Genomic DNA, 21,426 nt, shown 5'->3' on the forward strand with positions numbered 1-21,426 from the left:
AATAGCCTAAATCTGAAAAACACATGCACCGAGCTGATAATGATTTGCAAAAATGGAGGGCAATAGCTTTTTTATGGCTGTATGAAGTTGACCAAATATTTGTGTGAAAGTATGCAGGCTGCTTTCTAGCTGACCAAATGCCCGAACCTGAAATTGGAAAAGGAAAAATATGAAAAACGCTATCCTTAGTGTTCCTAGGTGGTAGAAAGGTGTTAAATATTTCCACCAATTTTATTCCTGCAGGCGCCCTTGACCATAGCAACACCACCAACATGCGGGCACGCAGTTATGCTATGACGAAATCATAAATGCCATGTTGTAGCAATTATTTGTTTAGTTTTTGCGTTTGTTTAAACAAAATGTTATGGCAGCAAAGTCTCTAATTGTTTTTGAAAATGAACAAAACACCAAAAAAACATCTTCTGATCAATCGCTCATGTGTCATACATCTGTCGCCCTCTTCAGATGTGTTCCTTGTCACTGGATTGGCCTATATTTAGCCTTGAAACATAAACATTTGGTTTACATTTTCCATTTGTAAATTTAATAAAGGCCCCATAGAAAGTATTACCATTTTGCTTAAATACTTGTTTCTCCAAGCTCCCTGCTCCCCATGCTAATAGAACCTGACCCAAGTTATCCTGTTCCACGTGTAGGCCGCAAACACTGGAAGCCATGCGGACGCTATGTTCTTGCTTCAAGGTAGACACAGATGTGTTTTGACTGTTGATTGGCTAGGTGTGTAGGCCTTGAGCTCTGCCAGGTCCTGCTTTGAGGCCACCATACGCTATGGTGAGTGACTGCCTGAATGGGCAACAGTGGAAGACATACAGGTTCTGAGGGCAGAGAAGGTTCTGGATAAATGGGGGGAGGGGCACAAGTGGTAGAACTTTTAGCTTGGACATATGTATTAAGCCTTGCTCCACAATATCGTGCTCCTCGCAGTGACAACACTGACAGAGTTGAAGCATATCGGTTAAATTCATACTTGGGGGCCAGTTTAGCAAGTTGTAATCTTACCAACAGCAGTGAATGTATCAAATTGTTGATGCTATGACGCACTAAGCTCTTAATAGGACACAGTGTTATAGACGACAACACTTTAGCTAAGGGAATAATCTTGCAGCCTTGCTGCAGATCATAAGGGGGAGTCTGATTAAGAGTAGTCTGATAACATAGACAGCTAGCTCTTGCAGTGTATCAAGTTATGATTAAAGATAGCTTTTTCTTTCATGGAGGATGAGAGGTTGTTGATGTTGACTTCACTACACTGAACTAGTATTGAACTAATAGGTTCATATGTTTATTAACAACACAACCACTGCAGTTTTTATATTGGTATTATTATTTTCTTCTCTTCATTGACATGGAAAATGTTTTACAACTGTTTTACAGTAATGCAATAAAATAAAACACAACTTTGCATTTGTTTCAGGCGTTCAGAATATGTTCAGAATAAAGGTCTTACCAAGTTCTTAAAAAACATGCCTTTAGGTCTGCTTTAAACAATGTGGAAAAAGGTTAAGATAATTTAGCTTTGCTGTATGATAAACAATTCTTGATATGAGGCACACAAAGAAAAAAAAGAGTATCCATGAAGATCGTGATCATGTGAATTTATATTTCATTGCTAATTACTAATTTGGTGACTGACCATAGCAGTATTGCAATTGAAATCTTTTTAATAATGTTAGTTGAAACTTAGGAAGCACTACCGGGGCCTTGGGCCCAGATATACATATTATGTATAGCTCTGTGTTTTGTTTCAGGTGCAATCAGTGGTCAAAAAGGGGGAGCCTTACAGACTCTACTTTTTTCTTTTTTATTTTGTCTATTGCTTTTTTCCCCTTGAACTGTTTTGTTATTGTTTTTATCACTAGTACTCTGTGGTATGTAAACTTTTTTTCACACCCTGTGAGAAATCAAGACAATCAGGGCCACTTTTATACATGTAACCATGTTGATTCATTTCTTTTATTGGGTTCTATTTGAGAATTGTTGAGACATTTCTTATGTGTTTTGGTTTTATATTCAGCTTTGCCTAACTATTATACACATGGTAAAGAGACACAATTACTGCATTACTCTCAGTTAATTAGTAGGCTCATTCTGATTCAATCAGATGTGTGCTATTGTGTGGTGTCAAAGGCTTTAAGTCTTTTAAAGGGGGACTTGAGAGTATTGGATTCAGAAATTATTTTTTATATACGTGTGATTTAGGTCCTGATGCCTCTAAATCGGTTGATAATCTGAAAAGGTGGTACACCAATGGGATTATCCCATCCTGATATAGAAATGAAATAGACGAGTTTCGGAATAGTTTAGCGGGATGGACCAAATATATTCTTTTTGGTTTACTAGCTCCTGTTCTGATTGTCATGATAGTTTGTTTTTGATTTACTGTGGTTGTTATTGTACACCAATCATGTGTAGTTATTTTTCTTGATGTATGAAATCAGTTAAATCATGTACCTGCTTATTTGGATCTGACTAACTTGAATGAAACAATTGTATAATCTTTTATATAGTGGCAATATTTGATGAAATGTTCCAGCCATAAAGTCTGAAAAAGGGGAACAGAGAAAGTGGAATAGAACATTATGTCCAATATTCCAATATGTGGTTTAATGTTCTGCATTTCTCATTAGTGGGTCACTTTGATACTAAAAGTATGATTCTATGTAATGACCATGATATCTGTACCGTCCCTGTGTATATCTGTGTGTGACGGTATTTAGAGATAAGCGGGAATATGACTTTACAGTGTTTCACTGTTCTGCATGGCTGCGTCAGTAGCCATCTGCTCCGGATTGCCACTAATCAGAGTCTGTTTCCGTGTAGTCCACGTGAGATGGGATGACCAACACCATCTCCCATCAGCCTGGAAGGATACTTAAAACTTAACTATTTCCTTGTCTAGTTAGAGTAGCTGATGGATCGTTAGGTGAAGTCATGTGGTCTCCCCCTTGATGCACATCATTGTAAATAAACTCCGTTCCTGATTTCATACTAATGGTCTGACTGGGTCTCTATTAAAACTATGGCATCAAAATTACCATCAGTAGGTATGTGCCTGGACTCAGTTTTATACACCGAAATAACACCCAAATTATGAAAATGATCAAAATGTGTTGCGTGTTCAGATGTCTTGCGTTAAAGGAGGAACACTGAGAGTTTGGACAGATCTCCCATTTGGGAGGTCACCGACTACTGTTGGTACAAAAAAAAGGAAAAAAAAAAAAAATCAGTTTTACCTACCTTGAGTTGCTACACTCAGCAGCTAACCCAGCCAGGCAGCTACAGCACTACACTCTGGGGGGGATATAAAGGGGAGCTCAGAGACATGCCCACAGAGTGTAGTGCTGTAGCTGCCTGGCTGTGTAAATGTCATTTGAAATTCTTGTGCTCGATATTACAATATACCATAGGGGTGTCAGGTAATGCAATAAATTACACTCACAATATCATATGTAGTCCTCAGTTGATTTTTTTTCTGTATTACTTCAGGGGGATAAAGATTCAGACAACCCATATATATTTGCAATACCAACATTTATTAGTTAAACTGACATACAAATAAATAACCTTAGAAACTCTAGTACTCTTCTTCCTCCTCTTCACCATCCTCGGCTGAGTCTGCCCCAACTTCCTCATAGTCCTTCTCCAGTGCAGCCATGTCTTCTCTAGCCTCACTGAACTCCCCCTCTTCCATGCCCTCACCCACATACCAGTGCACAAAGGCCCTCTTGGCGTACATCAGGTCAAACTTATGGTCCAGGCGAGCCCAGGCCTCAGCGATGGCAGTCGTGTTACTCAGCATACAAACGGCCCTCTGCACCTTGGCCAAGTCACCGCCTGGTACCACCGTTGGCGGCTGGTAGTTGATGCCCACCTTGAAGCCAGTGGGGCACCAGTCAACAAACTGGATGCTTCGACGGGCCTTGATGGCAGCGATGGCGCCGTTGACGTCTTTGGGTACCACGTCCCCACGGTACAGCACGCAGCAAGCCATGTACTTACCACGCCTTGGGTCACACTTCACCATCTGATTTGCTGGCTCAAAACAAGCATTTGTGATCTCAGGCACAGAGAGCTGCTCATGGTATGCCTTTTCCGCAGAGATTATTGGCGAGTAGGTGACCAGGGGGAAGTGAATGCGGGGGTAGGGAACAAGGTTAGTCTGGAACTCTGTGAGATCCACATTCAGAGCCCCATCAAAGCGTAGAGATGCAGTGATAGACGAGACGATCTGGGCAATGAGGCGATTTAGATTGGTGTAGGAGGGACGCTCAATGTCAAGGTTGCGCTTGCAAATATCAAAAATGGCCTCATTGTCCACCATGAAGGAACAGTCAGAGTGCTCTAGAGTGGTGTGGGTCGTGAGGATGGAGTTGTAGGGCTCCACTACAGCAGTGGACACCTGGGGAGCAGGGTACACAGAGAACTCCAGCTTGGACTTCTTGCCGTAGTCCACAGACAGACGCTCCATCAGCAGGGAGGTGAAGCCAGAGCCAGTGCCTCCTCCAAAGCTGTGGAAGATAAGGAATCCCTGGAGACCTGAGCACTGGTCTGTCTGAGACACAAATTCAGTAGTCACATTCTGCACCATAAATTGATAACTCAATAAAACTCTACAGATAATGCAAAGGGCTAGTGTGGCTGCAGGTTTTCTGCAACAAACTAGAAAGCACACACACCCTCTAATGATTCTCAAAACAATCCAAGGCATAACATCTGTCCAACTTCACATGTCAACATAAGGTTACATATTAAGAGAAATTAAAAAGTCAGCACACACTGCCCTCAAAGTATAATCTTACATCCTCATTCACTACAGCCATGTGTGGCAGACTAAATGGCAGACTAAATAGGGCAGAGGAACACCAAAAAAAAAAAAAAAAAGTGCACACTAATACTGAAGATTGGTAAATGCAAGGAGATAGAGCTAGAGAGATATAGATAACTATTCAAGATGAGGGAAATTTTGGAAATGCATTACATCAATCTTTAATTGTTGTGCAAGCAACGGTTAATCTGGTCACCTACCATTTTACGAATCCTGTCCAGGACCGGATCCACAATTTCCTTTCCAATGGTGTAGTGACCACGAGCGTAGTTGTTGGCTGCATCCTCTTTACCACTAACCAACTGCTCCGGGTGGTACAGCTGCCGGTAGGACCCATTACGGATCTCATCTGTCAGGGAATATCAAGTCAGCCTTTCACAAACCCAAATCATTTACATTTGCGAAACGACTATTTCAAATAGGACACTACTCACCTATAACTGATGGCTCCAAGTCAACAAATATGGACCTAGGAACATACTTCCCAGAACCAGTCTCACTGAAAAAGGTGCCAAAGGAGGAGTCCAGTAGAGTTGTGCCATTTCCAACAGCTGTTCCATCTGGGCAGATACCATGTTCCAAGCAGTACAATTCCCAACACGAGTTTCCAATCTGCACACCAGCTTGGCCAACATGGACAGAAATGCACTCCCTCTGTAAAATGATCAAAAAAGATATGAAAACCCCAATCATGACAAATACCTGGCCCATCATCCAAGTAAAACAGTAAACTTCACTTATAGATAACAGGCACTCACCATTCTTGAAATAATAATGAAAAAAGTCTGTCCAAACTGCAGGCTCCACCAAATGCACCTTCACCGAATCAATAAATTCTTTGATTAGGTTTCATTTTAATAAGAAATTCTCCACAAAGGATCTACAGAAACAGTCAAATGTTAAAAAAGGATATTAGTTAAATCTTTATTGGCTCTGACAACTTACCTTCTCCATGAACTTTCATCTCTGCCTCTGTGTGATATATAGTGATGGTAGGAAGAAGGCGTGGCTTCCAATTAGCACCTCTTGTCCAATGTCTGATTGGCTAATTGATTCACCTTTCCAAGACTCACGGCTCATACACACAGTTGCGTGCGTAGTTGCAATCTTGCAGTTTTTTGACATGTACCTTTTTTGCATCAACAACAAGTATCAACTTACAAACATCAACAATAACAACAAACACAATTATCAGAAAAATGCTAGTGTTGATGCTTTTATTATTCAGTATTTTAAAGCAAACCATCTCCATCGTCTTCATCATCAATCCCCTTCAGATTTCCCTGACTGACATTTCCACAAACATTCTAGACAATGCTAAAATGATTTTGGATGTATTTGTGTGCATATGACTTGTTGTTTTGACTTGAAACTATAGGCTTCATATGTTCTGGCTCAAAGCAAGAACATCTCTGTGGACAAGTTGAGCGCACGGTCAGGGGCGGAGCCAGAGGGGTGGCTCCGTGTGGCACAGGCCACCCTTCAGATTCAATTGGCCACCCCAGGTGCCAACCCCAAATCTTAGTCTACGATTGGCCATTAACATGGTCTAAGGCAGGACCTTTCTTGATGCACTTGCAGCAGTTTGAAGTATCAGACGTCAGAAATGTAAGTGGCAAACATGCTTGCCTTTATTGGCCTACAGGCTACTGCTTGTGCTAACACGCAAATATATCTATTTATTGCATCTGCCAGTGCCTATTTATCTAATCACACACTTAAGTCGCCGACATGTGCTAGGTCATTAAGTGTTAACTGTAGGCTAGGCCTATACTTTTGTAAAAGTGTTTAATGGCAATAATGTCCTAATGTAATGTTAAGAAAACTTTTAATTTATGGTTCATCAAGCTTAGGCCTACTCACTAAACACTCGTCGCATCTAGGCTACAGGTAGCGATATTCTGATGACATGTATGACCATTCAACCAGTCAAGCATTTGTTGTAAAATATTATGAAATTATGGGAAGTTTACATAGCTTAGGCTAAACTGTATGTTTCTTTCGTCCCCCATGCCTGTTTTATTCGTCCTGATCAGGAGGGTTAAATGAAACATTGCGCACGTTCCACTTTTGCTTAAATAATTCCTGAACACAGGGCTGGACTGGTACGGAGGGGACATGAGCAAAAGTTTCATGTGCTCACGTGAAAGTTTCATGTGCACAGATTTTTTTTTTGCTCATGTCCCCTTAGGGGCTCCGTAGGACTGGCCATCTGGCATACTTTTTTTTCTTTTTTTTTTTTTTTGGCGAGCCCGGCTTTATACAGTGTTCATTTTCTATAGTAGCGCGTGACAACAAAATCATATGCCTGCGTTCTGTTCCCAGAGCTTTCTCTGTCTATGATCTGCAGCGTTTCTCAAATTATGAGCCTCCTCGACGAGAAGATTGCTGGTCTACGGAGCCATGAATTTAAATTACGCCCCACTTCTGTTTGCACAATTGAATGATATTATAGAACCGCGGACCGAAAGGTTTCCCTGATCAGGAAATACTCCTTAATTCGCAACTTTTTGTAGGCCTAACAGAGGTAGCATAAATTGCTGCAGCCAAAAGCCAGGGATAGGCATGTCTGATACATGTATTTAAAATACAAAATAGTATGTTGTCATTTGTATTTTATTTAGTTGGAAAAAATGGCATCAATAAGTATCAAAATACTTCATAGGTTTGTAGTTTAAAAATACTGCCAAATACTTTTGGTAAAACCAATAACCTACTTTTGGTGATGTGATTATAAAATGCAAAACAATGAATGCAGCACTAGTGCTGACTTGTAATTTGCCCAGAGTTGTTGTGATCAGAATATTGAGATTCAGGCAGATAAGTAACATGTAGGTTGCTCACACACACAATACACTCCCTCAACCAAAGATTCTAGAACAGAGCTCCGCTCTAGAATCTTTGATACCAACCTCAAGTTTCTTAAAAACTTTAGTCATCCAATTCGAACACATGGAACCGGTTATTATGTGGTTGCCCTGCAACAAGTTGCCCCATGTGCAACGTGAACAATCTTTGCTCACATACACAATACACTCCTTCACTTTATGTAGTAATTGGAAGACATGGAACCGGTTATGTAGTAATCGGAAGACATGGAACCGGTTATGTGGTTGTCCTGCAACAAGTTACCCCACATGAAAATTTAATTAATAATTTGCCCACACTTGTGATCATAATATTGAGATTTAGGAAGATGAAATTGCTCACATACACAATACACTCCATACCATCCTCAAGTTTCTTGAGAACTTTAAAGAAAATAAACAAATAGACAAAAAAGCAGGTCAAATTATTTTAACAGCTACAAAAATAGATAGATATAAGTTATTGTGGGGGGAAATGTCTTGAGTATATTTGATATTTGATGAGTATATTTGTATATCTTCATTTAATAGAATAGAATAAAATGGATTATATTTTAATGTCCCCATGATGGAATTTGTTTTATCACAGCATAGCCCATGGACAGACAACTTAGATAATTAACTTTAATATGTTTGTATTATTTTATTCAAATACAAAGAAATGTAATGTGAGAGTAAGGTATTTGTGTTTTTTTTTCTTTCAATTTATGAGTATGGTGTTTTTGTTTGGCTTCCCTAATGTATTTGTGCTAATTTCACATCTTGAGCCTGTTTCTGTCTATCTGGATGTTCTGCCTCATGCCACCCTTGAATTAATCAGTGCCTCACCAGTGCCACCCTTGTTAAAAATATCTAGAATGGCCACTGCACACGGTCTCTGGTCTGCTTGATGTTGGTCCTTCCACTACCCAACACATAAAGGCATACAACATATACAACAAATATACTTTAAAAAAACAACACAAGTTGTGTAATTTTCAACACATTCGTAGAAGCACTCTCAAATAACTTTTGGATGTCATCATCAGTTTTCTTTGACATCACTTTGTCTATGGCAGCATCACACACTGGACAAACATACTAGATCTTGGTCATTATGTTGCTTTGATTATGATTATGAATGTGATCATGGTCTTGATGGCTTTTAGTTGGCTGTACATTGTGCACTGTTACGTTCAAAGATACTGAAGTAGATGTTGTGGACTTCTCCCGCTTTCAGGCTAGAGCAAACTAGGCTGACAAACTCAATATCTCATGCAACTACGACAACATTATGTTCTTGCTTTTCAAATTCCTTACCCTCGTCATATCTCTTTTTACCACATTGAACGTTCACGTTTCACATTGAAAGATGCCTCTCTTCTGACAGAAGAAGCACTTATCTGTACTGGCAGCATTTGCTGCTGAACAAGTTTCTCTAGATGGACTTGACGCAGTTGCAGGTGTTGGTGCAGGTTCATAAGATGGTTTACCACGTCTTTTCTGAAGACACTGAGTCCTGCCTGCTTCACATGCTTTCTGGTAATCTTAGATGCTTACTGTTACAGGTGGATTACCCACAGATCAGCCAACTATCACAATGTTAAAGTGCAGATGATTTGCAACAAAACAAAACAGTTTGGCATAGGAACTGCAACAAAGAGAGTCTAACATCTGTTTCTTGTATTGATGGAGAGAATATGTGTGTCATCACCTATGACTAACACAAAGACAAACCTCAGCATATAACCTAACTAGACTGGTCTAGTAATTACTGCATCAGGAAGTTTCAGCATGGCAGTGAATGCACTAAAAGAAAAAGCCCGAAGGGCATTCTACGCAATAAAGAGAAAATTTCACAAAATAAACATCCCAATTACAATCTGGTGCAAAATATTTGACAGCATAATCCTGCCTATTTCCTATATGGAAGCGAGGTTTGGGGTCCACTCAGCATGCACGACTACACAAAGTGGGACAAGTATCCAATTGAAGCCCTACATGCAGAATTCTGCCGATCAATGCTATAAGTTCAATCAAAAACACCCAACAATGCATGTAGGGCAGAATTAGGTCGTTATCCATTGGCATTACCAATTTCGAAAAGATCCTTAAAATTCTGGATGCACCTGAACAGCAGTCCTAAGAACTCACTCCATTTTGAGGCATTGAAAACCCAGGAGATGAACCCTGAAAAGTGTCCTCTGAGCCAGCTGGTACTGAAGTTAACTCAATAACAACAATTAAAAATCAAGCTCAGTCCAGCGCTGCTTCCCAAACATCAATTAGAGTCAACAAAATAATGAATCAAGCAAAAGAAGAATATTTAGAGCATTGGACAAACCAAACTACCAACCAAAGTAGAATGAATTCCTATCTGATCCTAAAAAGAGAATATAAATTGGCAGAGTATCTCAGCTCTGTCAGAGATACGAAGCAGAGGCATATCCTGACCAAGTACAGGCTTAGTGACCACAACCTAGCAATAGAAACAGGCAGACACAGAAAAACCTGGCTGCCAAGATAACGAAGGATATGTGGTCACTGTCAGGCAGAGAAGGTTGAGACAGAGGAGCACTTTCTTCTTCACTGCGAAAAATATGACATGTTAAGACAGACCTTTTTCATAAACTTACAGCAAACCATACCAAATTGTATAGACAATGAAGACAATGATAAAATGGCCATACTTCTTGGTGTAGGGCCTTCTGCTGCCCTGGCAGCACAATATGTCTTAAAATGTCACAACTTTTGTCATGACTTAAGTAAACCTAATGTCAAACCGACACATATGCACACAAGCATATGTTCTCACATGTGCACACACACACACACACAGACACACTCTCTCTCTCTCACACACACACACACACACACACACACACACACACCCCTACCTATCGTTCTATTATTTCTACTACTGTCTATTTTGTGCTCACATGTTTATACATTGTATGCTGTATCTCTGTCTTTATTTCCTTGTGATACTACTGTGTTATTTGTAACACTGCTTTGACAACACTGTACCAAACAGCCATGCTAATAAAGCCCCTTTGAATTTGAATTTGACTGTGCCACCATGAACTATGAAAGTGTGCCTGCTCAAATATAGTAGGCTAGAAGATCAGTTATTCTATATTTTATATTTTATTCTAACAGCCAGTTTTCAATGGCCAACTGTCACTATAGTCTCACTCTCCAGCTTATATATTATACAACTGCCAGCTATCAACAGCCACTATCTCTCTCTCTCTCTCTCTCTCTCTCTCTCTCACACACACACATACCTGTCTGTTTGTCTTTCTGATCCTTTTACCCTTTCTTTATTTACACTCACATAAGTCTATAGGCTACTTACAACCGGACCCGCGTCACACAGAGCAGGTTGTTTGCGCCATGCCCCTTTTGAGGGGAAAACATTCCCTCAGAACAAGCCAGAGTGAACCGGTAGACATGTACCAACCACACAGCTAAGAACCCCTCCCTGAGTTTCTTTTGCCTACCATGTCCTCAAAAAAAATCCTGACAGAAGAAAATTATGGCTACAAGCCATAAGAAGAGAAGACCGTATATTTCTGGTCACTGAGTGGGGTTGTTGCACCACTTCGTTTTTCGGAGACTGAAGGGACATGTTTTTATATTAATTGAATTAAGCTTTTGTAGGTATCTTTCACGGTCAACGACCGGCAAAGTGGTTATGTATTGAGTGGTCATATTGATTTGTGGTATTTTTTGTTATTATTTACTCCTGCGATTTCTGTACGAATTACGTTTATTGACCCTAATTTGCGTTGGAGTTAATGAGAGGGGTTGTTTGTTTTCCCCCCGAAAGGGGCGGGAACGTTTGTCACGAGTCAAGTTCCCGGATGTGCCGGTCTAACGTATACTTCAGCTATGCAAACGTCTATTAAACCTGATCTAACAATTCCTTTCAAATGGTGTAGAGTCTAGAGCAGCTGGTAATTCATTGAATTGACAATTTTGACATTGATTTTGAGCATTTTAGACATAATTTATTGCTCAATACACTCTAAAAAATGCTGGGTTGAAAACAACCCAAACTGGGTTGTTTTCAACCCAGCCGCTGAGTAAAATGGGGTCCAACACAGCATTGGGTTATCTTAACCAAGCAAATTGGGTTACTAAATTTAACCCAACAACTGGGTTGAAATTTAACCAATATGTTGGGTTATGTTGACACAACTGTTTAGTTAAAGTTACATAATGTTTGGGTTATGTAACCAAATCCCCAAAAACTACTGGTTGATTTTTAAAATACTCTGCTTGTACAAACTTTTAATAACTCAAAGTTTGTATTTACTTACTTGAAAGTCACACCTTCTGTTAACAGCTTTAGGCCTGATGTAGACAGTCTATATTAAATGACCATCAAAAGCCATGTAATGAAATAAAACAGTTCGACATAATTATTTATTTGATAGTTTTCTTTATTTTTGAATAGATAGCATAGTATAAAATGCATGTGATACTTCCATGAAGGCAGGCAGATTCCAAAGTTCGTTTTGGGGGTCAGCCCTGTCAATCAAAGAAAAAAAGAGTGCATTTTAATCACTGTTAGCCTACATAACTTTATATCAAGACTTGCATGAACCATTACCAGTGAAGAGACAAATTATTAGTGCAACACACTCGGAAACCATGACCACCTAATATTATGGAGTTGTTTTAAACATAATACCAGTAATACAAAACGTGTGTTTATGTCAGATGAGCTTGATAACACAAACATTACCATTAGCCTAACATTAGGCTGACAAACAAAAGTTCAGCAGTGCTAACGTTAGCTAGCAAATGACACATTATTCAGTTAGTGAATCCAAGTTAATGTTACCACCAAGAACCACCCAGTAAGTTACATGGCTATAATATGAGGCTACCCTGAAGGATTTAATAAGATGTTGTTTGGCATGATTAATAGTATCGTAAGTTAAGTGTTGTGAAGAGACTACTACAAACGTTAGCCACGAAGCCTATTTAATTAGCATAAAGTGTCCAAGTCTGCTAACGTTACCTACCAGCTGTTGGTATGCTAATTGTAGTTCGTTGTAAAAGTTAGTTTTGTTTCTGTTCAGCAGTTCCTACCCAGTGAATACAGAACTATGTTTTTATGAGTCTGTATTTGTGTAGATTAAACATTAACAGTAGCTAATATTAGCTGGAATGACACCTGCTAACCTGGTTGAAGCTGAACGAAATGGCAGGCAAACTATCAACCCAGCTTACAGAAATGACCCAATATGAGTAAAAACAACCAAACAAAATGACCCAACAGCCTCAACCCAGCGTTTGGGTTGAAAAAATAACCCAGCATTTTTTAGAGTGTATGCTACAATACCAAAAATGAGGTTTATGGATAAAACACCAAATTTTCTGAATTTGGCCTTTGATTAGGTTAACTAAAACCTTCAAGATATTCTATCATCATTATCATATGGTAGCAGTAGCAGCAGTCTTATAGAGCTGGTAAGTCCCGCCCATCCGCTAAACCCCCAGTGGACCTCTAGATTGAAAAATCGTCAATGGAAGTGAATGTGAGAAAATAATTATTTTCTGGTCCCGTTTGAATTGTGCCATGAATGTGAACATATGTTGTCTGTGAATTTTAAATCCGGCGGGGATAGCGGAAAGGGCGGGACTTACCAGCTCTATTTCACAGACTTTTAATGCGACGTAGCCGGAAGTAGGGTACAGCTGTATCTACAGCGGTGTCCCTGCCCCCTTGCATCAAAAAAAACCCTTTCAGCTCAATGAGCCATCGTCCTTCTCATTATCAAATTAGTGTAGGTAACGTTAGCAATCTTTAGATATGCGGACAGTCAGTATTGTAGTGTGGACGTAGTTATCCTTTTCATCACTGTTCAAGAGCACACTTAACCATGGCGAACGGTAAGCACAAACCTCAAATGATTAAATTCTGGCTAACGTTATGATTCTGATAATCAATCATAGGCACTTTGTTAGTTAGCTAAACTGCTAATTTAAACGCAAACCTCAGGAAATGTGGCATCACAACTTAACTTGAATGACCATACTGTGTGACCCGCTAGCTTCGTTAAATGTAATGCTACGTTGACTTTCTGAGGAGCTGCTGCACATTGTGCTAGAGGCAAAGACATAGCTAACTTACGGGGCACGTTAGCTATTTTACTTGATAGCAGGAAAGGCATATTTAATGAGAGAACGTCTCTGGGAGCCTTAAACAACCCACTTGTTAATGAAAATGAGAGTACCAAGCAAGCTAGATTTGCTAATATGGTATGACCTACATTTAGTTAATGTTGCTGTCATGTGTTTCTCACCAGAGCCTGTGAGTGTGCTGTTCAAGTTGTACTGCCTGACAGTGATGACACTAGTGGCAGCAGCTTACACCGTGGCACTGCGATACACCAGGACGGTTTCTTCGGATCTGTATTTCTCCACCACAGCCGTGTGCCTCACTGAGGTCATAAAACTCTTCCTTAGTATAGGAATGCTCGCCAGGTAGGGTGACACTCCTTGCTATAATGTAATAAAGTACCGGCTCCGTGGCATTGGCTGGTTATTTAATGTGTGCAAAGTCACATGGAGACAGAATAATGTGGTTGTTGTCTGTAGCTGTAATCCCAAATGTACTTTTTTCATACAGAGAAACGGGAAACTTCAGTAGGTTGAGGAATACAATAGTTGATCAAGTTATTCGCAGTCCCAAGGAACTTCTTAAACTCAGTGTGCCATCTGTGGTGTATGCCATACAGAACAATATGGCCTTCATTGGTTTAAGCAACCTGGATGCAGCTGTGTACCAGGTAAGCATAAGACCTTTTGTTGATCACTAGCTTCATTATCAACACAGAAATGCAAAATGTGTCGACATCTATGCAGGTGATTCTAAGCTGTCAGATAGGGTTGTGCTCGTTCATTACTACATGGCTATGCATTGACTGCTGGTATTGTACTAATATATCCAAAGCAAAACCTCAGACCATGTAGTATTTTTCTGTATTGATAAAAAATACCTTTTTGCCTCCCTAAGGTGACCTACCAGCTGAAGATTCCTTGCACAGCGCTGTGCACGGTCCTGATGCTGAATCGGTCTCTGAGCAGGCTCCAGTGGTTCTCCGTCTTCATGCTGTGTGTGGGAGTGACCCTGGTGCAGTGGACACCAGCTGAGGCCACTAAAGTTCAGGTAGGTCATGGTTCATCATCAACCTCAAAAACTAGCCCCTATGTCTGTATGGTTGCTCAGAGAGTGGACCGTATTAAGGCAGGGAATCTCTGCAATGTACATTCATTTAATAATAAGCATTAGTAATGTTCTTTACCCCACATGGATTGTCTAACTTTTCAGGTGGAACAGAACCCATTTATAGGGTTTATGGCCATTGCAGTGGCTGTTCTGTGCTCAGGATTTGCAGGTACGCAGGGAATTATTGAACACTTTCTCAGACCGTCTCTGTACTGTATCTGTACACCTTAAGTACCTTTTTTTTTGCTATGGGTACGAGTTCAGAGTGTCAGAATACTTAGCGTCTTCTTCTGAAACAGGTGTGTACTTTGAGAAGGTGCTGAAGAGTTCCGACACGTCCCTGTGGGTGAGGAACTTGCAGATGTACCTGTCTGGCATCGCCATCACCCTTGTTGGAGTCTTCATGAACGATGGGCCACAGATCATGGAGAAAGGATTCTTCTTTGGCTACACACCATGGGTGGTATTTGTAGTCTGTAAGTACTTTCAATAGTAATCTTCGGTGTTTCATTGGGGTATTACGCAGGAACCAATATGAAGTTCCACTTTTTAAAGGTGCCGTCAGTGATTGCGCAGGAAGTCGCATTTGTGTTTACGTTTATACTTAAATGTATTAGCAGACACTTTTGTTCAAAACGATGTACATTATAGTTCAACCAACGACAAAACGAAACATGCCAAAGAAGTAGCTCACCCCAGTACCTGCTGTATTCTCAGAGAAACTCCACACAAGGTTTCATTTTAGTTTGGGGGTCAGGCTGCCCCTACTTTGTTTAATTCTAGTTTTGGGAGGTAGGGGGGTATTCTAAGTATGTGGTTTAGTGACAAACCTGGGTAAGTTAATTCAGAGATTCAACAAGTGGTAAACCTCGTACAACAAGAGCCATGTGGCATTGTTTTGTTAGGAGAACGAAGCCATACAGATCTTCTTTAAGGAGGTTTACCACTTGTCACTAAATCACATACTTGGAATACTCCCCTGGGCTGCCTACAGAGACTGTGTTTTTGTACAGTGTACAAAAAACGGTCGTGAGGAGATTATTACTGATTGACAAAAATGTTATGGGCTTAAATTGTGTACAATCGTTGACTGCACCTTTTACTATTGTGCACTGAAGTTATGTATACAGTACCCTCCAGAATTATTGGCACCTCATGCTAAAGTTGACTAACATCTGGTATAAAAAATAATCTGTTGGTGATTTATTGTAATATCATAATGAAAACAAATAGGGAAAATCCCGCCTTGAAGGAAAGCACATTTGTTTTGAGAAAAAGAAAAAATTTCATAAGAAATAAATATTTTTAACAAAAACATGTTGCTCACAATTATTGGCACCCCTGCTTATTATACTACCCTAAGCCTCCCTTTGCCAACAAAACAGCTTGTAATATTCACCTTTGAAACTCCATTCCTTTGAACCTTTTTAGGTTTTTCTTGTTGTTCGTGATGCCATGCACCTTAATTAGATTCCCAAGGCCTTTGGGAATAAAAACAGCCCCACAATAGCACAGCCTCTCCATCATAATTCTCATCAGGTACAGGGTTCTTTTCAGTATAGTCATTCTTCTATGTACGCCAAACACTCCTAAAGTGTTCCTAGCCAAAGAGCGCAATTTTCATTTCATCTGACAATAGACCACTCTTCCAGACAAAGTCACTGTACCATTCATTAACTCCTGCCATTTACATTGGTAATTAAATGAATACCTAGCATGCCCTCTAAATAAGCTATTAGCAGTAAGGTCCCTTTTGAAGATTGTTTGGGGGACTTGGTGACCACAAGATGATCCCTTTGTTTGTAACTCCAAAAGTGGACCTTATGGAATTTTTTGCCTATCTTACCATCCTCCGTACTGTACGTGGGGGCGAGAACCATGGGTCCAAGCATGTTTGTTACATTTCCAGTTGATTAGAACATTTTAATCATTGTTTTAACTGTAAATATAGGCATTTTCAACAAAGTACCTATTTTTTTTATAAACATTCCCTGACTTACAAATGTCAACACACCTTCTCTTTATTTAAATTTAGTGTATTCTCTTGTCTTTCTGATGTTGAAAAATGACAAGAGGATTTAGCCTCTGTGTCACTTTATTTTCATACCTTAGTGAAAAACAAAGTAATGAACTATCTCTGAAAGTTCAGACACTCTGATTAACTTAACAAAGTTGAAATTAGATAGTGAAATGCTTCTGTTAGGTTTTGTATATAAGATTTTCTAGTGCAGTCAATAATTGTGTGCAACGTGTTTTTGTTAAACATATTTATTTCTTTGAGATTTTCAGAATAAATGTTTATTTCAGAATAAATGTTTTCATTGTGAGTTCAATGAATCATCAAAAGATTATTTTTTATACCTGTTTTTAGTCAACATTACCAAAGGTGCCAATAATTCTGGAGGGTACTGTATATTTACCATAGATAAATAAATAGTCAAAATCATTGTTTTACCTCCTGGAACAACAATGAAAAAGCATAGGTATACAATGTAACTAAGTCTCTTTATCTATGAATGAAACATGGTACATCATTGGCACTTTGTACACAAAATGACTATAAACTGAACTATTCCTTCCTACAGTGAGTGTTCCTACTAGCTACCCCACACATTTAGTCCTATGAAAATGACCAAAACAATGCAATTACTTATTTTTAATGGGCATTTAGTATGAACTATTAATGGTCCAGTCATACTGAGAATGTGATTGTCTTCCATCCTACTGAGTTTGGACAGGCTAGGGGAAATACTTTTTATGACCTCTAAGATCAGATACGTCTGTCTGATTTGACATGGCATGTAGGAAAAACTAAAAACAGGGGAAAATATGTAATATCAATTTTGTACACTTTACTTTTACCTCTGATTCATGCTACTAGATGCTCTGAAATTGATTGATATCAACAATAACACCACATATTTAAAATGTATAGTAAACAGCCATCAGACACAAATCTTGCGTTACTCTTTACTTTCCTCAAAAATTACCGGCTCCGGCTCATCACCGGCTCCCTCTTGCACCCTGGTACTATACTATCTATCATATACTATCTAATATGTGAACCTGATGTTTGATTTTGTTTTTCACTAGTCCTGTCCAGTGTGGGTGGTTTGTACACATCCATTGTGGTGAAGTACACAGACAACATCATGAAGGGTTTCTCTGCAGCTGCTGCCATAGTTCTGTCCACAGTGGCCTCTGTTACCCTCTTTGGCCTTCAAATAAGTAAGTCAATCATTAACCATCGGTTTTCAGGCATCTGATCTTGACTTGACATGGAGAATTCTCTAATAACAGATCCAATGAGGAGATTGATGACGATGCAGATGTAAATTAGCGTAAAGGCCTGTACACACCAGATACGATACAAAATGATGGTGCAAAAATGTTCCAATGTAAAAAAATGTAATTTGCTGCGAGGGTAGTCTAGTAACTCTCTGTTAGCTTGCGAGCTGGAAAATGTAAACTTCGATCAGGCCAATCACATCGTGTATAGAGTCGGTAGGCAGGCTTAACTTAATGATGGCAGAGTTGCGACAGTTCGGCGTAAATTCCCTGCTACTTAAAAACAAAGAAGATGGATGTTGCTTTTGGCGAACAGCGTAACACGAGTTAAGCTTTTTTTAAGTTGCCAAAAGTTTGAGCAACTTGCTAACTAGCTCCGCCGGTGGGAAAACGCATGAGACTCATGAGTTGTAGCGCTATCCTATTACGTGCAGAGGGAATTTGAAAGACAACCGTTTATCCCGCCACTCGGACCTTTGCACTGCGAATGGTGAGTCCCCAGACCCTACATCTTAATCAGAGATAGTTTTGGATAAAAGAAACAGGTTGAACTTGTTGGGTAGGGAGAACTAAAATAGTCAAGATTTTAGCAGATTATAGCCTCGACCGTGCATTTTGGCTTGAGAGTTGCTAGGGAAATGAAAAGTTATGCCCATCCTTACCATACCTCGTCTATTCTACTTGTGCCATTATGATTATTGTGATGACCCCATCAACCCGACATTGGAAACGTTAAAATATTTATTTCCCACCATTTTGGCTCCACATTACATTTCCTGTCTCAGTCCACTGGATCAGATGTTTTTTTGATTGATATGTCGGTCTATACAGTATATCTCCTATGTTTGTGTGTGGCTAATTTGTTTGGGATCTGCGATCTTCACTGTCAAAAAAGAAAAGGCATTATTAAAGAGGATGGGCACAAAAAAAAAAAATTCCTTCTGTTCATCGCGCCCCACCTGTCATGTCTCTATTCCCAACTAGTGGAGCCCACCCCACACTTTGAGAACCACTGGCCTATACCATGTGCAACTCACGTAACCATTTCACAAGCATGCATACGTCAAAAGTCAAGTTATCTGCTAGCGGAGGGCATAGCCTAACATCAGAGACAGCCTATAGAAATGAGCATGGGATAAAATCGCACTGCTGCAAAGTGGTTAAAATTGATCAGCTTGTATGGCGATGATCAACACGCAGCAACAACTGGGCTAATAATGATGCCAGTTACTACCTTACCTTTATAAGGTCCACAGAAAGTTTTCGGACTTGGTGTGTACAGACCTCTGGCACAATGCATCAAATGGCAGCATTTATGTAAAAAAAAAAAAAAATATATATATATATATATATATATTGTCCTTAACAAATAAAATGATTGAATAAATAAAGGAAGAACATGATTAATTACTGTTTATGTTTATGTTAAGTAGCTGACTCTCATGCTCTGTTTCTCTTGTAGCTGCCACCTTTGCCGGCGGTACACTGCTGGTGTGTGTCTCCATATATCTGTATGGGCTGCCAAAACAAGACACCAGCAAGGTCGACTCAAATTGTGAATCCAAGCAGAAACTGATAACGGTTTGATTCCCGGGATATTTGGGAGAGGGGAGATCCCATGTGGAATTCTGCTGCACTGGTCTCTGGAAAATGCTCTGAAATGGAATCATGGATCTCAACAGGACCCCCCCCAAGTGTGGCATCCCTGCCCTAGCACCTTTATGGGCTGTAGGGAAGCTACTCAGTCATCACAGATGCCGGAAGAAGATGCCAGATATTCATGGTTGTTGAATGTTAAATGTACCCCCAAAAAATACAGTTGAAAACTGCATCGCAAATCTGCAGATATGTCTTCACATGAAGTAACAGCACATTGTTGGAAAATGTGCTGTTATGATAACCTTGGGTTCCTCCTGGCATCCTTTTTATTTTACAGGTTTTTATCAGTCAGGCAGCTGTGTAGAGCTGTCTAAGGAAATAACAATCACGTCAAATCTATAGACTACTCTTGTTTTTGCCGAAGATACAGTTATATCCAAAGCATCTGTAGCTAAATTCAAATTTTAAATCATGCTAATTATTGTATGATTTAATTTTTACAACATTTGTGGAATGTCTTTGTTATTACTAACAAATCACGTGTACTATGTCCAGAACAGCCAGGATTAATATGTATGACTGGAAGAAGCACTGTTTTTTTATAAATACCGCCAAGCAGGACTCGATGTAAGCACCAGACCCAAGGATGCCCAGTTTACTGTTGTTGTTTTTAAAGATGTGAACTTTTGCTCATCATTCCTATATTGCATTGGCATTGGAGATTGCACTGCATCATTCTAATTCAAAACAAACATGTAATTAAAAGTTTGTCAGATAAACACTGGCTTTTGGAAACCTTAAGCCGGTACGATGGGAATGTTGTAAATTGAATAGTCTAAAGAATATCTGGGTTCATTGAATTTAACTTGGAATTTTAGAACCTTACATTGTTGCGGAACAGAATCTTCTGTTAGAATGTGGGTAGGGGGTGGGTAGAGTGCTTGACTTTGGGAGCTAAACAAGCCACCTCTTCCTCTTGAGATATGGCAGGGGGAAAAAATGTACTTGTCATGTCACGTATGACACGTTTGTAAGCATCTCGTCACATTTGTAATGACATGCAGCTTTGTTTGACGGCCATGCTCAGGTTCACACCTTTTATGTTTGACAGACATGAAATGGGAAACATGTTTCCGCATGCCTAAAGGTTCAAACATACATCCACACCATATACGGATTACTTTACTGGCTTGTGAGAGTCAGACCTTGTGGAGTCAGTGGTAATGAATGCTGCTGGTTCACTACATAAGTACTTAATAAAATGAAAACGTAGAAGGCAGCAGGCCTGCCCACAATATAATGAGACCCTTTAAAGTGCCCTCATCTTAGTTTCAGGATGTTTAACACAAACATGATGTTTGTGATTTAAGCATGTTTTTCTTCATAACTGAATTTTTTTTAGAGTGTAGCAAGATGACCTCAATAAGATCAGATGCCTTGTACCTTGACGGTGCATGGAATTATTAGCTTGATTCACATGTAACTAGATTGGTGGTTTGTTTCTGACTTCCATTGAGATAATTAATATTGTATCTTAGTACCAAGGACCCAGTTAGAGTTTAAGAGAACTGATCTGAAAACAAAAGCCATACACATATGAC

At 39.6% G+C, this 21,426-nt stretch overlaps 2 protein-coding genes across 4 annotated transcripts; one reads left to right on the forward strand and one right to left on the reverse strand.

Annotated features, from left to right (window-relative positions):
* Window positions 1–3,552: 3,552 nt before the first annotated feature.
* Window positions 3,553–5,662, reverse strand: LOC125298989 (tubulin alpha-8 chain-like). 2 transcript variants are annotated; one of them, XM_048250001.1, is made up of 4 exons: window positions 5,605–5,662; window positions 5,281–5,500; window positions 5,047–5,195; window positions 3,553–4,573 (listed from the first exon to the last, which is right to left on the reverse strand). In XM_048250001.1, exons 1-4 carry the CDS (start codon window positions 5,605–5,607, stop codon window positions 3,596–3,598), a joined length of 1,350 nt encoding a protein of 449 aa, XP_048105958.1. In that variant the 5' UTR covers window positions 5,608–5,662; the 3' UTR covers window positions 3,553–3,595. The 2 variants fall into 2 exon arrangements, with proteins under 2 accessions (XP_048105958.1, XP_048105956.1); XM_048249999.1 differs by lacking the exon at window positions 5,605–5,662 and having other exon boundaries at window positions 5,281–5,560.
* Window positions 5,663–13,394: 7,732 nt separating this feature from the next.
* slc35a1 (solute carrier family 35 member A1) lies at window positions 13,395–20,029 on the forward strand. Of its 2 annotated transcripts, XM_048250007.1 has the most exons (8): window positions 13,395–13,599; window positions 14,016–14,193; window positions 14,339–14,498; window positions 14,726–14,878; window positions 15,041–15,107; window positions 15,238–15,414; window positions 18,032–18,166; window positions 19,689–20,029. In XM_048250007.1, exons 1-8 carry the CDS (start codon window positions 13,590–13,592, stop codon window positions 19,811–19,813), a joined length of 1,005 nt encoding a protein of 334 aa, XP_048105964.1. In that variant the 5' UTR covers window positions 13,395–13,589; the 3' UTR covers window positions 19,814–20,029. The 2 variants fall into 2 exon arrangements, with proteins under 2 accessions (XP_048105964.1, XP_048105963.1); XM_048250006.1 differs by lacking the exon at window positions 13,395–13,599 and having other exon boundaries at window positions 14,000–14,193.
* Window positions 20,030–21,426: the final 1,397 nt, after the last annotated feature.

Source organism: Alosa alosa, chromosome 8, assembly GCF_017589495.1.
Source record: "Alosa alosa isolate M-15738 ecotype Scorff River chromosome 8, AALO_Geno_1.1, whole genome shotgun sequence".
In the NCBI taxonomy this organism is placed as follows: domain Eukaryota; kingdom Metazoa; phylum Chordata; class Actinopteri; order Clupeiformes; family Clupeidae; genus Alosa; species Alosa alosa.

Excerpts from the sequence above, each read along its gene's own strand:
- LOC125298989 (XM_048249999.1), bottom strand. The coding sequence starts at position 5,560 with ATGATGGGCCAGGTATTTGTCATGATTGGGGTTTTCATATCTTTTTTG. Across the intron at positions 5,196-5,280 it reads CTTGGAGCCATCAGTTATAG|ATGAGATCCGTAATGGGTCC; the intron begins GTGAGTAGTGTC and ends ATTCCCTGACAG. Across the intron at positions 4,574-5,046 it reads TGGACAGGATTCGTAAAATG|ACAGACCAGTGCTCAGGTCT; the intron begins GTAGGTGACCAG and ends TTTGTGTCTCAG.
- slc35a1 (XM_048250006.1), top strand. The coding sequence starts at position 14,000 with ATGTGTTTCTCACCAGAGCCTGTGAGTGTGCTGTTCAAGTTGTACTGC. Across the intron at positions 14,499-14,725 it reads TGGATGCAGCTGTGTACCAG|GTGACCTACCAGCTGAAGAT; the intron begins GTAAGCATAAGA and ends TGCCTCCCTAAG. Across the intron at positions 15,108-15,237 it reads TCTGTGCTCAGGATTTGCAG|GTGTGTACTTTGAGAAGGTG; the intron begins GTACGCAGGGAA and ends CTTCTGAAACAG.